This window comes from Mercenaria mercenaria, chromosome 3 (genome assembly GCF_021730395.1).
Source record: "Mercenaria mercenaria strain notata chromosome 3, MADL_Memer_1, whole genome shotgun sequence".
NCBI lineage: Eukaryota > Metazoa > Mollusca > Bivalvia > Venerida > Veneridae > Mercenaria > Mercenaria mercenaria.
Genome location: NC_069363.1, coordinates 22452043 through 22476837, shown reverse-complemented (window position 1 = coordinate 22476837; position 24795 = coordinate 22452043). Strand labels below are relative to the sequence as shown.

General features: G+C 35.7%; 1 protein-coding gene across 1 annotated transcript in view; it reads right to left on the bottom strand.

The window, feature by feature from the left end:
- Positions 1–7615: 7615 nt before the first annotated feature.
- The window catches only part of LOC128555524 (uncharacterized), a 32800-nt gene continuing 15620 nt past the window's right edge, over positions 7616–24795 (bottom strand). The window contains exons 4-6 of the mRNA XM_053537988.1: positions 23607–24040; positions 16397–16565; positions 7616–14541 (exon numbers count right to left, since the gene is read on the bottom strand). Coding sequence (XP_053393963.1) covers positions 10115–14541; positions 16397–16565; positions 23607–24040 — 5030 coding nt within the window. The 3' untranslated portion in view covers positions 7616–10114. The remainder of the gene's footprint in view (positions 14542–16396; positions 16566–23606; positions 24041–24795) is intronic.

The window sequence follows — 24795 nt, the reverse complement described above, 5'->3', positions numbered from 1 at the left end:
TAATGTACTTTGGTTTTTTGTAAGATTTTTAAGAAATTGTTACTCAGTTTTGACAGATTTAAAAAAATAAATGTTACACAGGATTTTAAGATTTTTTTAAAAAACATGTTACACAGTTTAGATAAATATTTTGATATTTTTTCTGTTTGTTCTCTTGGTTTTATGCATTGACATTGACATTCACTTTGGAAGATGCTGTCACGACTGTCTGTCGAACCTGCTTTCTGTCTAGTCCGTTTGATTTTCTTAGAACCTTGCCAAAGACATAAACAATCCCTATCGATTTTGGTGTCGAGGTCAATGCGACCTCTAAAAAAACAAAGAAAAATATCAAACAGGGAATGCCACGCACCAAAAACGTAGCCTCCTAAAGTGTCAGTCTGCTTTTACTGATGATCAGATTTCATGCGTACAGAAATTTGTTCCCTATTAGATCTAGAGTCAAGTCAAAGATTATGATTTGAGTAACCTTTACCGACTCTGGTCTGGATGTGGGTTACTTTTTTGGTTCAATGAGTACAAAAAACTAGAAGCATTTAGTGAAATATTGCAAAATGATTGAATCTTTTCTTGCCGGAAACCTCTATTAAAATGCATACTGGTTTAGCTACGCTTCACTACAGTCCTCTCAGGACTTCGATTGTTGGCCGTTATCACATGTGCAGATGTAGCTCTTGCTGTACTTTTCACAGTGTGCATGTATAAAAATAAAATGTTATTAAATGTTGAATTGGGTTAAAACTCTGGAACAGCTTCATTTAGCACAGAAAAATCACCTTCCTTATTTACTATACTTATTTCATAAATAGATGCTCTACAGAATCTTTTTCCATCAGCTTTTCCAAATGTTCATCATGGCAGGATATTGTGCAGCATCCATAAGTTGACACACCCCAGGATCTTAGCTGCAAGGTCAATGTCATATTAAGTTGAAGGGTTTACTGTTCTTGTTTCATATTGTAACTAAAACTCGCTACTATAATAGGAAAGTATGTTTAGCAGAACATCGAGATCTTTATATTTTAGTTCAACGGTTACATCAGTCATTTGACCAGACCATAAACTGAAATTCATTTAGGGATTTTAAAATTTTACATTTCACAATTACTCATAAAATATTATGTGCGGTGTCTATGGTTTGGGTCCTACTTGTTGCCCAGACCCTATCTTCCATACATCAAAGGGTATTAAAGTACATGGCAAATGTTACAACATGTTATGCGAAAGGTTCATACCTATAGCTTGTAGTCTGAGTCTTACTTAAAAGTATTGCCTGAATTACTTCTTTAATCCATATTCCACAATTTCACCTTACGTCATCACTAGCATATTTGACAAAATACAAAAAAAAACAACATTTCTTTACTGTTTCGGTTTTGTATTTTATCTCAAGACTGATGGTTTTCATAGAAAATTTAACCAAGAGTTGTTTGCCCTTCATTTCTGTTTCGAAACAATAAAGTAAATACACTTGTTTCTCTCTTTGAAAAGATAATAGGTAAGGGTAGATTTCTCAGAAGCACAGAGAACCACAAACACATCCTCAGAGCCACGCATTGGAACAACAAAAAGAAACTGTAACGGAAAAAATATTACAGACGGGTTATTTCAAAAATCCAACTAGTATAATTATTTTAATTCTATGCAAAATATAGATAGAGCGGAAGCAAATAGTAAGGGGTAGAGAAAGGAAGGTGGGGAAGAGGGTTGAAGGGGAAGGTAGAACAAGGATGAACATACAAAGGGACTGCTATGTTCCTAAGTCACAGTTACACTACATTGTAAACCACAGTAGCGCAGACATTCATGTACCAAAGACAAACACACACACAACTAGCTAACATAGATAAAAAGACAAGTAAGATATAACAACACTGTAGGGCACCACCCAAGACACACATATGCACAAGCACACAAACGCACACATATAAGCTGGAAAACAACAATCGGGCACCGCCTTTGGATTAAGGCATTCAAAATTCAGATGGGCACGAAAATTTATTCATAGTAAAGGGGGAGGGGGTGCCAAAACAAGGGAGCGAAATTGCAAGGGGAAAGGATTGGGGAGATAGGGGGTGAGGAGAAAGAGGAAAGAAACGCTAACCACAAACAAAACAACATACGCATAACAAAATACAACACAAACAGAAAACAAGTTGAAAAAAGGGCACCACCTTGGAACGATCAGTAACCTATAAAAAGAACTGTGGGGTTTAAACGCGTTAAGGGCATGCCAACCTTGCACTTACCTTATTTTCAACAAGTAAGACCACACAATGTAAATAAAATCCCCGCTGAGAAAGGCTCTAACATTAACGAAAACAATACCAGATTATATTAAGTAAAACTAGAATGAAGGTACATCTACGGTATAATTGCACCAATGTACTCAACAACTTGTCTGAAGTCAGAGCACCATGAGTATAACTTTTAAGGTCACGACCAAGAAAGAAGAATCTGTGACAAACATAACAGAGAATTTTAATCACAACTTGCATATTGTATTAAATGTTGAAGTTTAAGTTAGTGACATGTGTTCAACTGTTTGTTATTTTCGCTTTAGATCTCTCAGATACGTTTCCCATATGCGTACTAGTTGTTGTTCCAAGAACTTATGTCTATAAGAATAGCACCCAGAATCATGGTGACCTGAGCTGGTGAGGAAGTGGGCTGATCGGGCATTTCATGATTTAAAACGTAACATTCACAGTGTAAAAGTTCCAAGGGAACCTAGGCTGGTAAGCCAAATAAAGGATAACAGACTTGCATTAAATTAAACTTTTAGTCTAAGTCCACATTGACATTTGAATTACAGTTGGATGATTACACTGCGAATATGTTGCCACAGACCATTAATGTATTAACTACCACAATGATGTGAAACAAATCATGTACATATGTTTGGAAGTGTAAGGTTACATAAGGACAAGTTGCTAAAGTGATTGGTTGCAAGAACCTGTAAATTTGCTATTTTTGACATACAAGTGATTTAAAAATGCTACACATGATTAATATGCTGTAAGATTTTGTTGTACATGGTGCACAGTAAAATATGTATACATATTATGTAAACATTTGTGCATTTCTGTATTTATGGATAAGATTTACTAGAAGAAACATGATCATGAAAATCTGAAAGTTCCAAAATCCGTAAAACAGCATATGTATGTCTTCTTTTAGAAATATATTTACTGCATAAATCAATAACAAAGCCTTAGAAACAAAGTACTAAGTTACATTTGACTCCTTTTCTTTCAATTGTTTTGAAATTGTACATAACTTTATGAATCATGTAACATGGAATTGTTTTTTTCCTACCAGTTGTGCCTTAGTAACATCCATATGAAAACTGCTACAAGGTTGAAAAACAAACCCCTACCTTCATTACAACAAAACTAGTTAAATAGTTAAGCCTCTTCAAAGAAGATGGGGTATGATGTTTTGCATATTGTCGTTTGGTCTTTTGGTTGGCAAATCATTTAATTTAACATTTAGAGAATGCTTCGTTTCACTATGGTCAATCTTCCTAGTATGATTGCCATTGGGCAATAAATGACCCCTTATTTTTAGAGGGCAAAGGGCAAGGTCACAGTAACCTTGAGACTGAAAATGGTCTCCATTTAATAACCAGAGAATGTTTCGGCTTACAGTGGTCAAATTTTATAGGCTGATTATCTGTAGTCAGAAGATGACTCGTTCTGTTTTGGGGTTCAAGGTTACGGTGATACTGTAAAAACATATTTTCACTGGGTCAGAATTTTGTGAATTTGAAATATATCGAGTATGTCCGCGAGGTTTTATAATTGCGGAATTGTAAACAAGTTAATCTGCTTATTTTGGCTTTTTAATAAGTTGGGTACACATGAAAGTTACACACTGTAAAGCGTTACCTTTAGACTGTCTACTGTAAAGACCGATCGCTGTTAAATGTATCGATGTTTTAACACCTTTAGTTACCTGTTCACCTCGACTTTATACCTGTAATCTAAATACAGGGGCAAAGATGTCGGTATTTGTTTAATTAAACACACTGCAAACACAAAAGTTACCGTATCGTTCTAAATTAAACAGTTATTTGGGTTGTTCTGTTGTGTTTTTTTTTTCTTTTATTATACCACACTATAGTTATTACAGAAAAACTAAACGTGACAGCAGCAAATTTTGTAAATATGGCTATTTCCATTTCATATGTTTGGGAAGGTTTGTGAAGTAACACGATTTGCTATATTTTCATTATACTTATAGTTAATATTTATGCGAGGATTAATTTTTGGGAGATGAAGGACGAAAATTTCTGCTTTTACAGTATTGAGACTGAAAACGGTTTACTCACTTTGAAGGATAATTGCTTGTGGTCAGTAGATGATCCCTACTGTTTTGGAGGTAAATAGGTCAAATTTCAAGGTCACTGACCTCGAGACTGAATATTCTTCCACTCTGTAACTTAAGAACCATTTGCCTAATTCTTTTTATTTGTATTATTATCATACCTGATTTATATAACCTCCTTTTCATTATAAACACGTTCAAAGGTGCTTTACATAGTGCAAAGGCAGTCACTTGGGGCACAAAATTCGTCCTCTACTAGTATAGACACAGACCAGAGGGACAGAGAGAGAAAACTTTTAGATACAGACTTGTGCAGCTAACTTTAACAAGTTCTTTGCAAATAGACAGCCTGGTTCTTTAATTCCAAGTGTATAGCACCAATACACGCGAAGCCGTCTTTCCTGTGAAACACCAGTACTGGCCTCTTCGTTAGGTGCGAGACGCTCAGAAATTTCCAGTGCCTGGACCGGGATTCGAATCCCGGACCTCTGGACTGAGTCAAGCGCGTTACCACTAGACCATCGAGCCACCTAACTTTTGGCATTTTATGCTTTGAAATCCTGTGATAGATAACCCTTATTATGTCGGATATCAGCTGGTATAAGTGTAAGGTCATGGTGATTTTGATACAGAAGATAAAACAGGCTATCAAGAGGGTGGGATATATTCATCTTTTACAAAGACTTTTTGTTTCAGTGTGGAATGTTAGGTCCTTTCGGCCATACAAAAGTACCAATTTTTTGACTAATGAAGTATTAATGAACTGAAACAATATTTTTAGTGGAAGATGTTTGTCATGCTAGGAGATGTGAAACTAGAATGTGTCTGTAAGACACAGGGTGTGCCCCCCACCCCCGCCCCCACCCCCACCCCCTCCTCCACTGGTACATTTGTCACAAATAAGATAAATAATTAAAATGTTTGCAGTCTTAATGGGGTATAGCCTCAACAAACATTTTATGAAAAGGATTCATTATTCTAGGCCATATATTTTTTTAGCTATGAGCATCACAAACAAAAAGTCCACTATTTTGGCCATTTCAAGGGCCATAACTCTGTAATAAGCGCTAAGATTCTCAAAAAGAACGCCAAGTGTGCAAGGTCACATCATGATAAAGACTCAAGCAAAGTTTCATGAATGTACATCAAATACTTTCTGAGCTAGGCACATAATTAGGTGAAAATATGACTTTTTACTATTTCAGGGGCTATAACTCTGGTCATAGGGGTTGGACCAAGATGAAAAATAGGAGATGCGCAAGTTCATATCATGATTAAGACTCATGCAAGGTTTCATGAATCTATATCAAATACTTTTTTAGCTAGGCGTGTCACAAGGTGAAAATGTGCATTTTTGACTATTTCAGGGGTCATAACTCTAGACATATGGGGCGGAGCCAAACGAAAAATATGAGGTGCGCAAGTTTATATCATGATAAAGACTCATGCAAGGTTTCATCAATTTATATCAAATACTTTTTGAGCTAGGTGCGTCACGAACTTCGGACGGACGGACAGGCGGATGCATGCACGCATGGACGCACGCACGGACAAGACCAAATCTATATGCCCCCACCACTCATGAGGTGGGGGGGCACAAAAATAAGATCGAATGACTCTGCAGTAACTAGTTGATGCTTTTGTAGAAATACGCATGTCTTCCCAATGCATAGTCATATAGACAAGAAGTCAATAGGGGACAGGAGTGAAAGTCAAAGAAACACTGATGGTTGGCTGCAACAGAGAGCATGTACTTGGCATGTCCAATCATCCCATTAAGTTTCAACATTTTGGGCCTAGTGGTTCTCAAATTATGAATTTGAAACGGGTTTCCATGTTCAGGCCCCTGTGACCTTGACTTTGAACGAGTCACCCCAAATCAACAGGGGTCATATACTCTACATGACCAATCATCCTATTAAGTTCCAACATTCAGGGTAAAGTGGTTCTCAAGTTATTGATTAGAAAGTGTTTTCAATGTTCTGCACCATGTGACCTTGATATTTGATGGACTGACTCCAAAAACAATTGGGGTCATCGGCTACCTAAGTCCTATCACACTATGAAGTTTGAAAGTTCTAGGTCAAATGGTTCTCAAATTATTGACCGGAAATGGATTGTTCTGTCCGCTGCGACCTTGACCTTAAATATAGCCGCCCCAAAATCAATAGGGCTCTTCTACTCTGCATGTCCAGTTATCCTGTGAAGTTTCAATATTCTGTGTCAAGTTGTTCTCAAGTTACTGACCGGAAATAGTCTTCCATGTTCAGGCACTGTGACCTTGACCTTTAATAGAGTGACCCCAAAATCAACAGGGGTCATCTACTCTGCATGTCCGATCATCTTATGACGTTTCAACATTCTGTATCAATAGGTTCTCAGGCTATTGATCAGAAAATATCCATGTTTAGATCCCTGGGACCTTTAATAGAGTGCCTCAAAATCAATATGTATCGTCTGTTCTGCATTAACAATCATCTTATGAAGTTTCAACATTCTGGGTCAAGTGGTTCTCAAGTTATTGATCGGAAATGGTTTTCCATGTTCAGCCCCCTGTGACCTTGAACTTTAACAGAGTGACCCCAAAATCAATAGGGGTCATCTACTCTGCATGACCAATCGTCCTGTGAAGTTTCAATATTCTGGGTCAAGTGTTTCTCAAGTTACTGACCGGAAATGGTTTTCCATGTTCAGCCCCCTGTGACATTGACCATAGATGGAGTGGCCCCTAAAACTACAGGGGTTGTCTACTGCGTAAGTCCTGCCAACCTATGAAGTTTAAAGGTTCTAGGTCGAATGATTCTCCAGTAATTGGTCGGAAATAACGTGTGATAGACGGAAGGACGAAAGAGTGAGGGAGGGAGATGGGGGACATAATAACATGCTCTCATTAAAGTCATATTATTTCAGTAACTGTGAAAATAAACATTTCTTGAAATCTAAAGAGATTTAAATTTTCAGACGCAAGATAAAAGCTTTTTATATATAGGTGGTGGTTATTACCTATGAATAGCTATTGTACAATTTGACTAATGAATGAAGAGGTTACTAGTACATGGGTATAGGTTTTCTGGTTTAAGGATCATTTTTCCAAAATGTGTAAATCGGTAAAGGAAAAGAGGAGGGGGAAATGGAGGAGCGACATAAAGATCTCTTTCAGCTCCAGCGTATAGGACAAGGGAAACAACCATTTTATGACCACCCATCATCAACATAACAAACTTCCGGTATTGGCATTAAATAGTTTTTGCATATCTAATGACATAGAATTGTATAAATAGCCAAGACATTTTTTCAAGGTATTTTTATAGACATTCAGTTTGCAATTTCATGAATATTAACAAGAGTGTTACAAAATTAGACAATTTAATTAGAAAATAATATTTTCTCAGTTTTAAATCAATTTAAATGATGTACCGGTACCATTAGTCGGACAGCTATAATTTGCCGTGATGCGCTCAAGGCCAGACAAGCGAAACTATATACATCTAACATCACATGTTAAGTAAAATGATTATGCAGTAAACAGTGTTCGTCAATATTGCAGTAAAAGAACTATAATACCACAGCTGGGATACAGAATAAACGGGTTCAAAATAAAAGTAAACATACTTAATAAATATAACCGTGTATTGGTCATGGGATTAATTTTTAGATCCAGTTGTGTTCCTGAACCTTGAACATATTAAAAGTACTGACTTCCAGATTTTGGCTAAATGATCTCAGTTCTTTAAAATTAAAGTGTGGTCATATTATGAACATTAGAATGTGAGTTTTTGTTTCTAAACTATCTTAAAACTCCCAGATTAAGGCAGTTGTCCTCGAGTAACACGTTACAAACGCTTTTCGATTTTCAAAGAAAAAATAGTACAAACAACTAATTCTCATGTGTTTCCATAATATATACTAGTAGTCTGCCAGTAATATTATGACTTTTAATCCTCAATACAATGTTCTTGCATGGTGACATGAGACAATGTTCTCATAGGAGAAAAAGAAACGTGAAACAAAATGCATTGGACTGTATACACACTGGCTTTGTCTGAGTAAGATATGCTATTGTGACATCTTCAAAACAACATAACAGATAGTCTTGACACATACAAAAATATTCAACATAACATATAGTCTTATTACATAAAAGAAACATTTAAAATGACAGATAGTCTTTAACAAACAAATAGTTTTGTAACAAACAAATGTATACAGCATTACAGATAGCCTTATTACATACAGAATCATTCAACATGACAGATAGTCTTGTAACATACAAAATTATACAACGTAACAGATAGTCTTATAGCATACAAAAATCTACAACATTACAGAGAGTCTTAACCCTTACCCTGCTAAATTTCTACAATCAACTTGTCCATCTTGCACTTTGGATAGTACTATTTACTGTTAAAAGGGGTGCTCACCAAACGATACTGACAGCATGGCGAACAATGCAGATAGTGATTAAACTGCATGGGTGTGCAAACTGATTATGATCTATACTGTTCGCAAAGGCAGAATTAATCTTGTCCAGCATGATAAGGGTTAATACATACAGAATCATTCAACATGACAGATAGTCCCGTAGATAAAACTAATACATTATAACAGATAGTCTAATTACTTACAAAATTATACAACATAACAGATAGTCTTATAACATACAGAATCATTCAACATGACAGATGGTCTTGTAACATACAAAATTATACAACATAACATGTATACTTATTCCATAATAAAATAACAGATACTCTTATAACAAACACAACAATACACCGTAACGCAGAGTCTTACAACTAACACACTTATACCACATTATGCTTGCTGAAATAATAATTATATGACTACATTTTCATAGGAAAATTTTACCCTTGTAGTGAAATATTTACAAGGCAGACATTTTTAGCTCATTTATCAAATACACTATCTCTAACAATTAGTAATATCAAACGTGGCCGGAGGCAGTCATAGTTTGATGAATAATCTATGTTGTCATAGATTAAAGAACATAATAAAGAAAATCAGGAAATAAATTATAATTAAATCAAAACATTAATATACAGTCAAACCTGTGTATAACGACCACTTTTGGGAGAGCATAATCGTGGTCTATATTTGGAGATGGTCTTTATTCACAGGTTAAAATACACAGGTTAAAAAATGGGAAACAAAACATGTGGTTTTTAGAGTCAGGTGGTCTCTGTTCAGAGGTGGTCTTTAACACAGGTTTGACTGTAATAAAACGTAGACTGACAGTAAAATGTATCGCGGTAGTTTTCCGATACTTTACTATTTATCACAAAAAGGCTTACAAAAGAAATATATCTTTGACAGTCTTAATACTAAACCAGTACTTTATCAATCTAAATTTACTAATTATATGCTATTAAAGATTTGTTCACATTCTCCATAATTTATCTCACTAGAATTTTAAAATATGGTGATAGAATATTAAACTTACTGTTTCTACATCTAGTGCCTTTTGAAAAGCACAAAATTAAACACATGTTTCTGTACATATAGTAGCAAACAAATAATTTAATTAAAACGTGTTTCGTAGCTTGCTGTGAAAGTGACTGGTACCAGATAACGATAAAGTTACAAGAAAATACACAAATTTATACAGTATATCAAGAATCGTCAGCAGACACTTGTTTTTGTACAGACTTCTATTGCTATATTTCATTCCTACATTCGATTACAAAACAAAGAACGCACTGATGAAAATGTATACCGGGTATTTTGTTGTGTTTTGAACATCTGATATACTAAATTGCCTGTATGACTACCACGTTTGAAATGTTGGCAAAGTGTCTATATACATACGCAGTGTTTTGCCGTTGTTTTTAAAAGAAGCCCAACAGAACATTTTCTTTGTAGTGAATTTCGATGCAGCAAGAACACCACACTCGCAAAGTAAGTGATAGATGTTAGGGTTTCTGAAATATATATCCAAGGTCTGAGTTTGGTCATACAGTCTCAGCATCTTATTTGGATCATATCTAGTGTATTCACTTCCTGATTGTATCTTGACAATAAATCTCCTATCACTTGACATCTCAGGAGGTGTACCTTCCCCTAAACCTGGCAGTGGAGCGTTTGTTCCGCGGATGCTAACAAAGCCTGGCGGACTTTCGAAGTATTTGTCCCATTTAGTTGTTTCTGACATCTTTATATCTACAGTAAAGTTTTCCATCATGAGTTTGCATATTATCTGATGACGTTTCCAGTGTTGTTTCTGACATTCTTTAGAACAGTAGCTTGCCTTCTTACACTTCGCACAACATTTTAATTTATTAGAATTAATATGACAGAAACAACATGTTTCTACAAGGCTTAGGATTTGTCGTGGATGCTGTTCTCCTCTGTTATTTTTTTCGATTACATTCCTTGTTGTTATGATAGGTGATAATGAAAAAATAGTGCTCTCATCATCCATCATACCAATAGCTTTCATCATTTCCATTAGACCTTTGTTTCCATGTAACGACCTTGGAAGTTCATTCTTTCTGGGGTCCCTTTCTGTATGAACAGCAGGGCCAGTATGGTCCCGAATAGTATTTCCATCCATCATGACTGGTGCTGAGTAATTTACTCCAATCCTTATGCCGCCACACTTGTTCTCAAATATATCGTTGTTGCATATGTTTGTTGTTGATCTAGATTTCACCATCATTCCCCAAAGCCAGTTTTCAAATATCTTATTTCCAGAAACATCATACGATCCACCATCTAGTGATATTCCTGACATACCATTTTGATAGATTAAATTATCAAAGATCATGCATGTTGATCCGCCTTCTGAATTTGATGTCTGTGTTAAACGGGATTCTCCTATAGTGTCCAGATTGCCTCCGCACCAAATTCCTTCGTTTTTGTTGTTTTGTATGACACAGCTTTTTACAACCCCTCTTCCTTTCGGTCCTATCGCCACCCCATGGAACTGATTGTCACAAATTGTACTATCTTCAGCAACTGTAGAGCCACCTTCCCTTGCCTCAACACCCATCTGTCTCATATTACGAACGATACTGTGTCTTATCTTAAGAACAGATCCGTTAATACTGAGAGTGCCCCCGCCACCGCACCTGTTTAGTGTACAGTTATCAATTAATACATTTCCACCTCCATCTGCACAGATGCCGGCGTGACCAACGACTCCGCTCGGATGCGGACACGGCGCTTTTTCCTGCAACGCATTTAACTTCCTGCACTCGTCCGGGTTTTGATTTACACAACCACGACGACCATTACAAAATGGAAAGTCTTCACAGCCCTTCCTACCGTTTGAAAACACACATCTGTAGAATGTTGCATTCACTAGACCATCGACAAGTATTTGTCCAGTCTCGTTAGGAAAAGTCACGTTTTCGAAAAATACGTTAATTTCTGTCTCGAATCGAAATTTAGAACTTATTTTACTCGGGTGGATCAAGGAAACTCCTAGTGGGCTGTGGATTTCAACACCTTCTTCTATACCGATGATCTGAACACTTTTTGTAGCGATCTCTGCTTTATGCAGATCTATTTGGTAATTACCTTTACGTAGCAATAATGTTGTATAAGCACTATTCATCATGGAAACCATTTCCTGTCCTAGAGTGGATTGATCTTCTATAATATGGAATTTTACAACTGGATATTCAATTTTCATCCTGTATTCTAGTAAACACTCCTTATTAAGATATCCGGCAACAGCTGCAGCTGCCAAACCAGCTGATTCCCAGGACTTCGGCAACATACCAAGACGAATAAGATTAGCAATTGCATATGCCTTCCAGGAATACGCTTTGTGTGCGTTTGGATCAATTTGTATACATAAATCTGCATCATGTAATGCGTTTTCATAATCAGAAATTCTTAAGTAGGCAAGGCTTCTGTTTGAAAGAACTTTTGGATCAATATTATCTTGACTGGCAGTGATTGCTTCAGTATAACATTGAATGGCATCTTGGTATTTCTGTGACTTGAAAGCTTCATTACCCATAATCCGCAATGGTTCTGGATCCAACAGCGCAACGGTTTGTGCTTGATCTATTCCTACCAATGGTTCTGTTCCTGTCGATATAGCCATTATCATACTACTTTGAATAATCTGCCTGTCATTCTGTAAAAGGGGTATTTTAATACAGGTTAGATCTCTGTAATCAGATTCTTCAATGCCAAGTGCCGGTATGATGCTCAACATTTGAGCTTGGCAGGCTAACGCCTCGTCTTGCCGCTGAAACAGGCTGTGGTATATTGCACTTGTTTGTAATAGCTTTGTGCTTTCAATATTAAAGCAAATATGCATCTGTTTCCTATTTGTTTTTGTAAACTCGAACAGATAGGTTTTTAATGTATTTGCATTGAGTGCTAATTTACTCCACATTTGTAATGAAGCTCTGCCTATATTTTCCTCTTTTAAAGCTTCTCTTGGCGACTGCGTCCTCTCAAGAGCCTTATTTATCATTCGTGTTGCACACTGTAGGATGAACGCTTTTCGATCTGAATCGGTCAGATTCTCTCTTATGACTTCCTGCACTAATCGATGGACACTGAGCGTACTGCCACCACAACGACTGAACAAAGAGAATCGTGCAAGTATTTCAGCAACCTGCTTGACTCCTATTTCTTCTTGGAACGCGTCAAGAAGATCTTCGTCCAAAATCTCGGGTGAACCTACATTTAAAACTGTCAGTGGAATTTCATCTGCATGCAGAAATGCTAATATTTCCATTACAGTTACAGCTGCACATCCTAGTCCTTCTTCTTCGGACTGTTTGTCTATATAGTCAAAATTCAATTGCCATGTTGTCCGTACAGCTTGGCGTTCTTTTGATACAACAAACTGAGATCTACTAGCTTTGAGTATTTTCAGCCTTTTTCGATTAAATTTTTCCAGATATTCTTTGAAGGTACAGCGTAATGCTTTGATATGTGCGGCTGCTTGTTCCAAAGCGAGCGGTAGACCACCGAGCTCCTCTATTAACAATTCGAGACTGCGGTCGTTTTTATCATTCTTACAGCCCGAGCGAGTTGTCATGAACTGAACGCTTTCACGTTCTGTTAGTACATCTAGTGTAATGCAGTCCTTTAATTTGACATTGAATTCATCTCCCGCTTCTTCCGCCTCCCTTCTAGATGTAATTATAATATGGCCTTTTGAATTCCTTTTCCAAGATCCGAGAAGCAATTCTTTTATACTACCTCTGATTTCCTCCATATCTACATTATCGACCACAAGCAGCCATCTATCTTGTATAGAGGACAACCATTTTAGGGTCTTTGTGAGTGTTTCTTTTGCATTTTTCCCAACTATATTTGTGTCTATGGCTAGACGTTGTATAGAATCTTCCAATGCTTCGGTTGTTTCTGCCGACATCCAAAAGACACCTCCAGGATAAAAACTTTGAAACGTCCAAGCATATTCAATAGACAAGGTTGTTTTTCCAATTCCGCCTAATCCACAAATAACTTGTACATGATGATCGTTGCTACATCTTTGAAACTCTTTTTGAAGCGTTTCTAATTCATCCTCTCGACTAACAAATGAAGAAACTCTGTCTAGAGGATAGAAAAACACTTTGCTATTTGGCCTATCTGATGATAAATATTTAGTTAACTCCTCAATATCAACTCTGTTTTTAGCGACGTCAGCTTTTGTATTATGTAGTTCAAATTTGGTCTTTTTCATATCTTCTTTTACTTCATCCATTTCAGTCTTTATGTTTTTAACTTCAGTTTTTGCACTTTCAATATCAGTCCTAACATATATAATCTCTGTCTTAGTATCATTTAGTTTAGTCCTGTTTTCTGATACACCCACTGATATATCGTCTAAACGACTTTCTAAGTGATCAACCTTCTGAGTAGAATCAACAAGTTCCAGTTGTGTTTTACTAACATTAGACTGTACATCTCTTATATCAGTCTTCATCTTTTCAACGGTCTTATAATGTTGCTCATGTGCACCTTGCAAATCATCAACTGTATCTGTCAGGGTATTCAAATTGTCTTTCAATCCCGACATATCCGTCTCTAGAAGATTTATTTTATCAACGGTGTCATTTAAAGTGCCTTCCATAGAAAGTATAGCATTATGAACAACTTTGAAACTCTTATCTGTTTGAGGAACAATGTCAAGTATAAATTTACTTAGCGCTCTTGTTTCATTTTTAAGTTCTTGTACCAGCTCTAATCCAAGTGTTGTGCCTTGTAGAAACTGTACTCCTACAAGTAAAAGAGTTTGAAATAAAATCTTCGAACAACAATCTTAATACTAAAGCAAGAGCTGTCAAAGGAGACAGATTCGACTATTTCGATGCTTGATAGCATTTACTAGGGGACGTGAGAGGTGTTGCACATTTTATTACCTCTCGTGAACAGACTCAATCAAACCGAGTCCGCTATTATTTTTATTATTTTCATTTTTAGTTTCCTTCTATGCTTCCAAGGGATCTTTTCACAGATTTTATTATCTGATGAAACTAGGACTAACAATGTAGTTATAAGTACAACCTTCAAAATCTAGAATATAATAAAATAAAGTTATTATGAAAGGGGCCTACATGGCCGAGTGGTTAAGGTCGCTGACTTCAAATTACTTGCCCCTCATCGATGTGGGTTCGAGCCTCACTCGGGGCGTTGAATTTTTCATGTGAGGAAGCCATCCAGCTGGCTTACGGAAGGTCGGTGGTTCTACCCAGGTGCCCGCTTGTGATGCATGGAGGGGCACCTGGGGTCTTTCTCCACCATTAAAGCTGGAAAATCGCCATATGACCTATCATGTGTCGGTGCGACGTTAAATCCAACAAAAAAAAATGTAATGATGTTAGGCAATGTTTGAGTCAATCTAATCAGTATTAACACAGGTAGAGTGAATGTGCATAAAAACATCAACCAGAGTTCTATGTGTAAACGGGACATAATTCACGGAATATTTCTGCCACAGTAACGCATCTTGTGACATATATATATTTGGTGATAATGTAAATCAACTATTGCAAGACTGAATCCAATCATTCAGTAATTACCGACACAGGGTGAAAATGTACCAAATCTTTAACCTGAAATTTAAAAAATAAAAAAGCAACATAGTATAAGGCCGGAGTTATGGACCTTGTCATGTGATGTTGATTATTATAACTATTTTAAGTTTATCTAAAATCCATATAGTAACCACAAAATTCTAGTGAAATTGCATACAAACTTGTGCCTGAAAGTCTAAGCAAAAGGGGGTCATAATTCATGAAATATTGGTAATGTAATGAGAAAAATGGACATTGTGTTACATCATGTGGGCGATGAATGGACCAATAATTTTCAGATTAAATGAAATCCAAATAGATTTAACAGTGGTCATCGTAATGATGCTGTGATGATGTGGAACAGCTATTTTAATTCCGGGGCAAATTCATTAAGCAACAATAGAGATAAAGTGTAAGATAGTCATCCATATACTTCGCATAATCGAGCTAAAACTGAAAATGCTAAATTAATTGTATTCAGTCATAAATTTTAATGTACGCAGTCACAAGTTGCAAAATATTATGATTTCAGGTACCACTACTATAGGAAAACTAACAGTGTCTGAGACACCTATATTAACTCTTTGAAAAGTATTTCACATGTGGAACAAGCAAAAAACAAATTCCGTATTGTACTTTGTTAAAATTCAATATTTCATCAGAAGCCACGAGCTATCTTACATAAAATTTCAACTTCTGACACTTAAGTTATTTCTTTATTCATTTTAAACAATTCATTATGTTTTTCAATCCGTAAATTATGTAGCGAGGGAATCCAACGTGCATTAACAGAAATGACCTCATGAAATTCAGAAAGCATAGGGTCGAGATCTCGAGTAGAATACAGTATTCCAGATCTGGATACTGGTATAAAACTCTTATTTTATTACAGGTTAAAATTCATAGCACTGCCCTGTAAATATCGCTTACAATTATTGGAAATTGCAGTTCAATCTTTTTTCTTGAAAGTTTTGTTTTATTCAGTTTTGATACGTATCTTAGAGCGACGTCGCATGCACAGCTCACAAAAATATTATCACAGTTATCATTAAACTAACCATTTGTTTGCCAGTGAATCAGTTTCGCTAGAACTGCTGTCTCATCCTGAACCGGAAGTTGCAGATTCCGAATAAACTGGTGCATTAGCTGGAATGAGTTTTGATACTTTATGACGTCCCACTCAGAAAAGTTGCAATGAGCCCAAGGATTCCGAATGTCAGCACGTACCTATAACATATAATTTGCAAAGCAGTTTACATGTACAACTCTCCCATAGCATAAGCAACAATCTGTGCCGAGCAAAGTTTGTTTCATTCAGTAATAGCAATGATTCTGTGTAGCCAAACAAACCAGTTACAATTCATCCTAGACTTTAAACACCAAACATTCCAACCAAGTCTTATGGTGATAAGGAAGGAGATGTGACCTTTTGAGTTCTAACAATGTCTTTCTATGATTTGACCTAGTGACTTTTTGATCTAGATACTCCAGTTTTAAACTTGAACTAAATTTCACAAGGACAAACATTCCGGCCAAGTTTTAAGAAGATCAAGTTGAAAAGGTTGCCTCTAGAGTGTGAACAATGTTTTTCTATGATTTGACCTAGTGGCCTTGTTTAAGACCTTTGGTAATTTAGGTCTGAACTCGTCTGACCTAGTTTTTATAGAGAAAAACATTCTGAGAAACTTTCAAAATGTTTAGAAGAAAATGTGGCCTGAGACGTGTTAACAAGTCTTTCTACGATTTGAGATTGTGATCTAGTTTTTGACCTCATGTAAACTAGATTTGAACTTAAGCTAGATTTGAAACAGACAAACATTCTGAGCATCAAACCGAAAACGAAGCCTTTAGAGAGTTAATAGATTTTTCAAGTGACATAGTTTTGACCTCAGGCAATCTAGTTTTGAATTTGACCTAGACTTTTCAGAGACAAACATTCTGATAAAGTTTCAAGAATATCAAACAGAAAATGTAGCTTCTAGAGTGTTTACAAGGTTTTTCTATGAATTAACTTGGTGACCTAACTTTTCACTTGTGGTAAAATAGTTTTAGCCTAGACTTAAGTTTTAGAGACAAGCACTTTGAGAGTGTTTCAAGAAAACCAAACAGAAAACAGGGTCTATATAATGTTAATATTTTCTTTTCTATTATTTGACCCAGTGACATAGTTTGTGACCTCAGGTAACCAAGTTTTGAACTTCGCTTAGATTTTATTGGGACAAACATTTGACTAAGTTTCAAATGAGTTAGTAAATGAGGCCACAAGAGTGTTAAAAGGTTTTCCTATTAATGAACCTAGTAACCTAGTTTTTGATTTCAGATGATCCATTTACGAATTCATCCGAGATTTCACTGAAAGTAATGTTCTGACAACGTTTCAATAAGACTGGGTTTAAATTGTGACGTCTAGAGTCGTTGATGACACACGACGAACGATGATGGGCGACGGACAAAGCCTGATTACAATAGCTCATCTTGAAACTTACATGGTCGCATTTCTCTACAGCATTTAACATTTATTTGATGTGTAAATGAAATCCATTGAACCATTTCTGGGATGACTATTTATGTACTCTGGTCATAAATCTTGTTTTCCTCAAGCAATCAAACTTAAACTTGCAGGGCCGCATTTATTTATAGTTAACATTTCTGCAATGTTTTATTGAAGTTCTACAAACCATTTCTGAGATATGACTCCAGGTGGACAATAAATCGAATAAAAACATTATATACGTAATACATATATATATATATATGATTGCAGAGGACCATAGATTCTGTCTTCCTCAACCAATCTAACTGAAACTTGCTAGGCAGCATAGCCCTATAGCTGTTCACATTTCTACAATCTACAATATTTTATTGAAAACCATTCAACCACGTCTGAATCCAAAATATGACTCCGGACAGAAGATGGCATACTTAAGTACTATATATTTAAGTACAAAGAGACATACATCTAATCTAAATAAAACTTGCTGGGCCGCATTGCCCTATAGCAGTTAAAATTTTTACTATGTTTTGAAATCCTTCCATCCATTTCTGAGATTTTAGAAAAGGAATAAAACATTATAATAGTGTATGTACAAAGGGTCATAACTCCTGTTTTACCTATGCAGTCTGACCGAAAATTGACGGCTAAAACAATATCATATAGGGAAAGTAGAATGAGCTGATGTTTTACTCTTGCATCTCTTTGGAATTAAAAGTGATTATAATATAATGAGTGGCATTGTTTAGAGCTTGTTTCCAGCTTTCTTAGCATGTATAACACTATTAGGTTTCGGATTACGGTTTTAAAAATATCATGTATAAAGTAAAGCTAAAATTTATGTTATGCTGTGTCATTTTAAACAAGCCAAAAACTGAACATGTGTTATAAAGAAGTATGTGAAAAGAAACCAATTTTAAGGTAACTAGTGTATAATTATACATCTCTGGTAACATTTTGTTGATGCCATTCATTAGCATATTGAGTATTTTCATGGGTAGCATCTTTTGGGGAAATGTTGTCATTGTTATGCTTTTTCAGGTATTACATTTCTTGAGTTTGTGAAGATGTTAAAGCAATATCTTTGACAAATAATGTTCATATTCATTATTTATGACACCAGTGGTTATGTATCCTTACAACAGATACAAACTATTACTTGCCAAAACTCTTGTTAAGCTTCAGGAACTAATAATCGAATCATACCGTTTGGTAGTGTCCGTAGATAGCATTTTTAAGCATGTTTTTCTATAAAAATGTATGAGCTATTGATATGTTTCTACTGTTTTCTGTTTCAGACTCTGGCAATAAATGAAAAAAGTAGAGCTTGAAACCTTAGCTTTCTGCATTTTTTCATGGCGACCAGCTGAAATCGTAGTGTCCGTAAATCACAATTTTAAGGTCAAGTTATTTTGCAAATAAGAGTCAGGAAATGATCTTGTCATATATGTTTTATTGTTTTCAACTAAATAAATAATATTTATCATCTAAGGCTTATGTATTCTGCTTAATATTTGAATAAATCAGTATTAATACCTCATTTGCTTCTTACATCTTAATATACTAAAAAGTATACTTCAAAACTTAAAAAAATGACATCAAGTTTTTTCAAAAGGACTTGTTTAATGCATAACCACCTTTTTAATAAAATACATTATATTCTTGAACATGTTATTGCAAAAGAAATCTCTTGCAGTTCATTTTTGTTTCAGGGTTTGGTGATCTACGGACACTACAATCTTAGGCTTATGCTTACATATGTTCAAAATAAAGTGTTTTTCATGTTTAGTTGATAGATATAGATATGGGTGCTAAAAGTAAGACCTGCTTTTTACATGTATATGTGTAGGTTGGCAGCCCTTATAACAAGCTTTTGTCACTTTGTCCATGAATCACACAAAATCAAGTTGTATATAATAAAATAAATGAACTAGCACGCAGAAAAAGTGTTGTTAAAATATTCCAATTAAATGTAATCACATGTCACGTTTAAATCAAGCACAATTTATATTTTTATTTAAGTTGAGCACAACCACACTCGTGCACCAAGCATCATCACATCATCACAATCCAACAATTCTACATTCCATTAAGTATGTATTTATTGTAAAGACTCTTTTTAAAAATGTATCTACACCCTTGAATAAACATTTTAAGATGTATCATGCTTGAAACAAAATTTTATATCCTAATTTACTAAAAGATATTTACCCTAGTCCTAAGGTAGTGATGCGTATATATTTTAAAGATATCAATTTTAATAGAAAATAAAAAAACAGTAAAAGTAAGGTTGCATACATCCTCAGTCAGCACTACATTTGGTAAAGTACAGTAGCCTCTGTCTGGATACAAAGAAAAATGATATCTTTAACAGATTTAGAACCTGCATCTTTAAGAAAGAAAGGTCATTGTCTGTATTCGAGGGAACTGAAATCAACGATGGGTATTTCATTTTCTTCAACGTCTACAGAGGGAGTAACTAGAAATATAGATATAGTTAGAATGTTCAAATAATTTGCACTACCTTTACAAAGAGAAACTAAATAAGAAAAGTCATTTTCTGTACTGAGAGCAGCTGAAATCAGTAGATGGATGTTACATGTTCTTGCACTTTCTATAAACAGAGAAGCTTTTACTACCCATACCAATGAAAACTAAAATTAAAGAAAACTAGAAGATGCTTTTGTAAAAAAGCGCATGTCTCCCCAAATGCAAAGTCGTATAGGCAAGAAATCAATAGGGGTCAGGAGCGAAAGTCAAAGAGACACTGATGGTCGGCTGCAATAGGGATCATCTACTTGGCATGTCCAGTCATCCCGCTAAGTTTCAACACTCTTGGCCTAGTGGTTCTCAAGTCACTGTTCAGGCTCCTGTGACCTTGACTTTTAATCAAGTGACCCCAAAATAAATAGAGGTCATCTACCCTGCATGTCCAATTATCTTATTAAGTTTCAACATTCTAGGTCAAGTGGTTCTCAAGTTATTTTCCGGAAATGATTTTACATGACCAGGCCCCAGTGACCTTGACCTTTAATAGACTGATCCAAAAATCAATAGGGGTCATCTACTCTGCATGTTCAATCATCCTATGAAGTTTCAACATTCTCGGTCAAGTGGTTCTCAAGTTACTGATCGAAAATTGTTTTCCATGTTCAGGCTATTGTAACCTTGACCTTTAACAGAGTGACCCCAAAAAAATCGATAGGGGTCATCTACTCTGCATGTTCAATCATCCTATGAAGTTTCAACATTCTGGATCAAGAGGTTCTCAGGTTACTGATCGGAAATGGTTATCTATGTTCAGGCCTCTGTGACCTTGACCTTTAATAGAGTGACCCCAAAATTAATTGGGGTCATTTACTCTGCATGTCCAATTATCCTATGAAGTTTTAATATTATGGGTCAAGAGGTTCTCAAGTTATTGATCGGAACGGTTTTCCATGTTCAGGCCCCTGTGACCTTGACCTTTAACAGAGTGACCCCTAAATCGATAGGGGTCATCTGCTCTGCATGACCAATCATTCTATTAAGTTTCAACTTTCTGGGTCAAGTGTTTCTCAAGTTACTGACCGGAAATGGTTTTCAATGTTCAGGCCCCTGTGACCTTGACCTTTAACAGAGTGACCCCAAAATCAATAGGGTCATCTACTTTGCATGTATAATCATCCTATGAAGTTTCAACATTCTGGGTCAAGTGGTACTCAAGTTATTGATCGGAAATGGTTTTCAATGTTCAGGCCCCTGTGACCTTGACCTTTAATGGTGTGACCCCAAAAACAATAAGGGTCATCTACTCTACATGATCAATCATCCTATGAAGTTTCAATATTCAGGGTCAAGTGGTTCTCTAGTCATTGATCGGAAATGGTTTTCAATGTTCAGGCCCCTGTGACCTTGACCTTTGATGGAGTGATCCAAAAAACAATAGGGGTCGTCTACTTCAGCAGCCCTACAACCCTATGAAGTTTGAAGGTTCTAGATCAAATGGTTCTTCAGTTATTGATCGGAAATGAAGTGTGACGTACGGACGGACAGGGCAAAAACAATATGTCTCCCCAAGAGGTGGGGGTGGTGGTGGGGGAGACATAATCACTTTCTGCACAAAGAGAAACTAAAAAATATAGATAGAATTTTTCACTGCAGTTGTCCCACACATGGAAACTGAAATTTAAAAATGGTACTTGATACATTACAGCTGAAATAAATATAAAAAGCTTCAATCTATGAAACAAACAAATTCCATTATCTTTTGTTTGTGTCATCTCCTTAGTCTTTGATGTCTGGTGTGCTGATTGAATTTAGAATATGTGACATTAGAGTGCCGAGTGTTTCAGCTGAATAAAACATGTTTAAGGCACCGGTACATTTTCACAAGAAATGTATAATGTCATGTATGCTTGGGTTGTTCTAGCACAGGCTAAACCTGAAGATAGTGTCTGTAGTGCTTGCTAAGCATGTATGCCACCTTATTTTACTTTATTTTCGTTTTCTATTAAAATTAATACATTTTTTCCCTTACTTTGTGGTTATATTTGAACTGGAATATTTGAATAGCACTTTTCTGGGTGCTAGTTCATTCATTTCATTCTATACAGTCTGATGTTGTGTGACTCATGAATACAGCGGCAAAAGCACTTGTTATAAGGGCTGCCAACCTACAGATACAAATAATAACGTATTTGGTAGTGTCCGTCTTTCGGAAGGTTGTTTTGAACATTTATTTATAGTTATTTGACTGTTTTGTTGTTCAGATTTTGTTTAAGACATTACCTCTAGGTCCAAGAAAAGGCATTAATTTTTCATGTAAATAAGTTGTAAGTTTAACCAAAATCACATCAGAATCAATAAGAAATTGTCATAAGTAGTACTTAAAATTGTTTTTCCTTCAATTTCAATGTTTAAACTTCAAAACATATAATATTTATCTTAAAAAGCATTATTAACAGAACTTTGTGCGTTGTAGAATACAAAAAAAAAGTCAATGTTTTTAATTAATATACCAAAGCCAAAGTTGGCATATAAATAATAGTGTCCGTAGATCAACTACCTTGAGAGGATTAAACAGCTACAGTTTTTTTTAATATTCCTACGCAAGCTAAAATCCTTTGGATTTTTATGTCTCACATATGACCCCATATAACAAACACCTTTTTTAAAGGATTCTTGACATTTCATTTTTGACCAATGTGAGACAAACTTTCCCTATCTGATCTTGTTTCAGCCGTGAAGGGTGGCCCGAAACTTACAGGGTGGCATTTCCCTACAGCAATTCACATTTCTACAATGTTTTATATAAATACTCTATACCATATGATAGATATGGCTTTGGACGGACGGACAACGTCAAAACTATATCCGTCCGCTCCGGGGAATAAAAACATAGGTTTAAATGCATTTTCAACATAAAAACAGTAAATGATTGTAGTTTAAATAATGACAGCAGTTATATAACAACAGATAAACCCTGAAAAGGATACAACAGGTAAAGGTAAATTTCCCGGAAGCACAGAGCACCCCAAAAACAGCCATAGAGTCATGCTTAAATTGAAATGGTTAAATTAAACAGCTGAATCAAACCTGAAACTATCATGGTAGTACGTTATACAACTTTTTAGATTAGATAAATACAAACATTTGTAAATACATGTACATGGCTTGATGAATATATGGATGGGCGGACAGAAGTGATAAGATAAATATACATCACCACTTTTAACCCCCCAACTCACAAGAGTGGCAACACAATTAATGACAACAACAGCCAAATTTAGTAATACCTTTTCAGCTGTTTGCTTTGGTAAAGCAGGGAATTTATCAATATTGATAATGATTCCCAGTAGTGCCGACGAGTCACACGTATCATCAAACCCGGTATAGTGGGCCATACTGGTTATCATGAACAATTTTGTTAGGTCCACATCGCTAGTTACATTGTAGTTATATTTCTGTACATCTTTCTTCCCTTTCACCTTTGGTATAGCACTGTTGTTGTTAATTGCCTCATAGTTCAGCTCCTTGTTTGTAGGTTTATATCGTATTAGATATTTGGCGAATGTCTGTTTGTCAATCTGGTCTATGCGTTTCAAAGCGCTGTACAATTTGCTCACAAAGGGCGGAATGTACTGTCTTAAGGCGGGAGATATGACGCTGTGCAGACATATTCCAACAATTAGCCATCGCTTCTGATCGTCTTCTATGTCGGGTTTTACAACTAGAAAATATAACGGAAAGAAATATACGACATGGTCGAAGTACACTGACAGCAGTACCATTTTGTTAAATGTGTGAAAAAGTTTTATTCGATTAGTCTGAAAATGCGTGTAATAAAAACAAAACAAAAATCTGATACTAGGTAATACATCACGAGCGAACCTTGCACTTGAGTTTAAATATAAAGTTTAACTCCGTTCCCTTATTCGTAGCATTGGTACCTATATAACGCCTGTTGACTACAGGTGCAGTGTAGCTAGCGAACGCCTGGTAAACGTGCAATCCAATACACTTAAAATGGGTTGCGCGACTTCCGATATCAGGACATACGATATAGAGGTAGATGGGTTTTTGTTTTCGTTGAAAATGACATATTTACGTATGATTTCGAGAAAAGCAAAACGCTATTCGACACAAAAATGAGTAAAAACATGATTGAAATATCTGCATTGTAATTTAAGAATTGGCTCTCCCGTGGTACATGCTTCATTATAGTAGTTGCTCGAATACCGCGTGAAACTTGGGTCATCTTATGGTGGCTGATTTATGCCATTTCGTTATGTCGCATCATATATGATAAATGTTGTATTTGTTTCTAACAAGTTTGACCAATAACAATTTCTGTCAAGGTAAATAATTTGACTAGTTTTCAAACTTTAGCCGTTTCTGACTGAAGTAACACAGTTGTCTTTCAAATTGAAACTGAATAGTAATAATAACGACAATAATAATGACAATCATATCAGCCTTATTTAA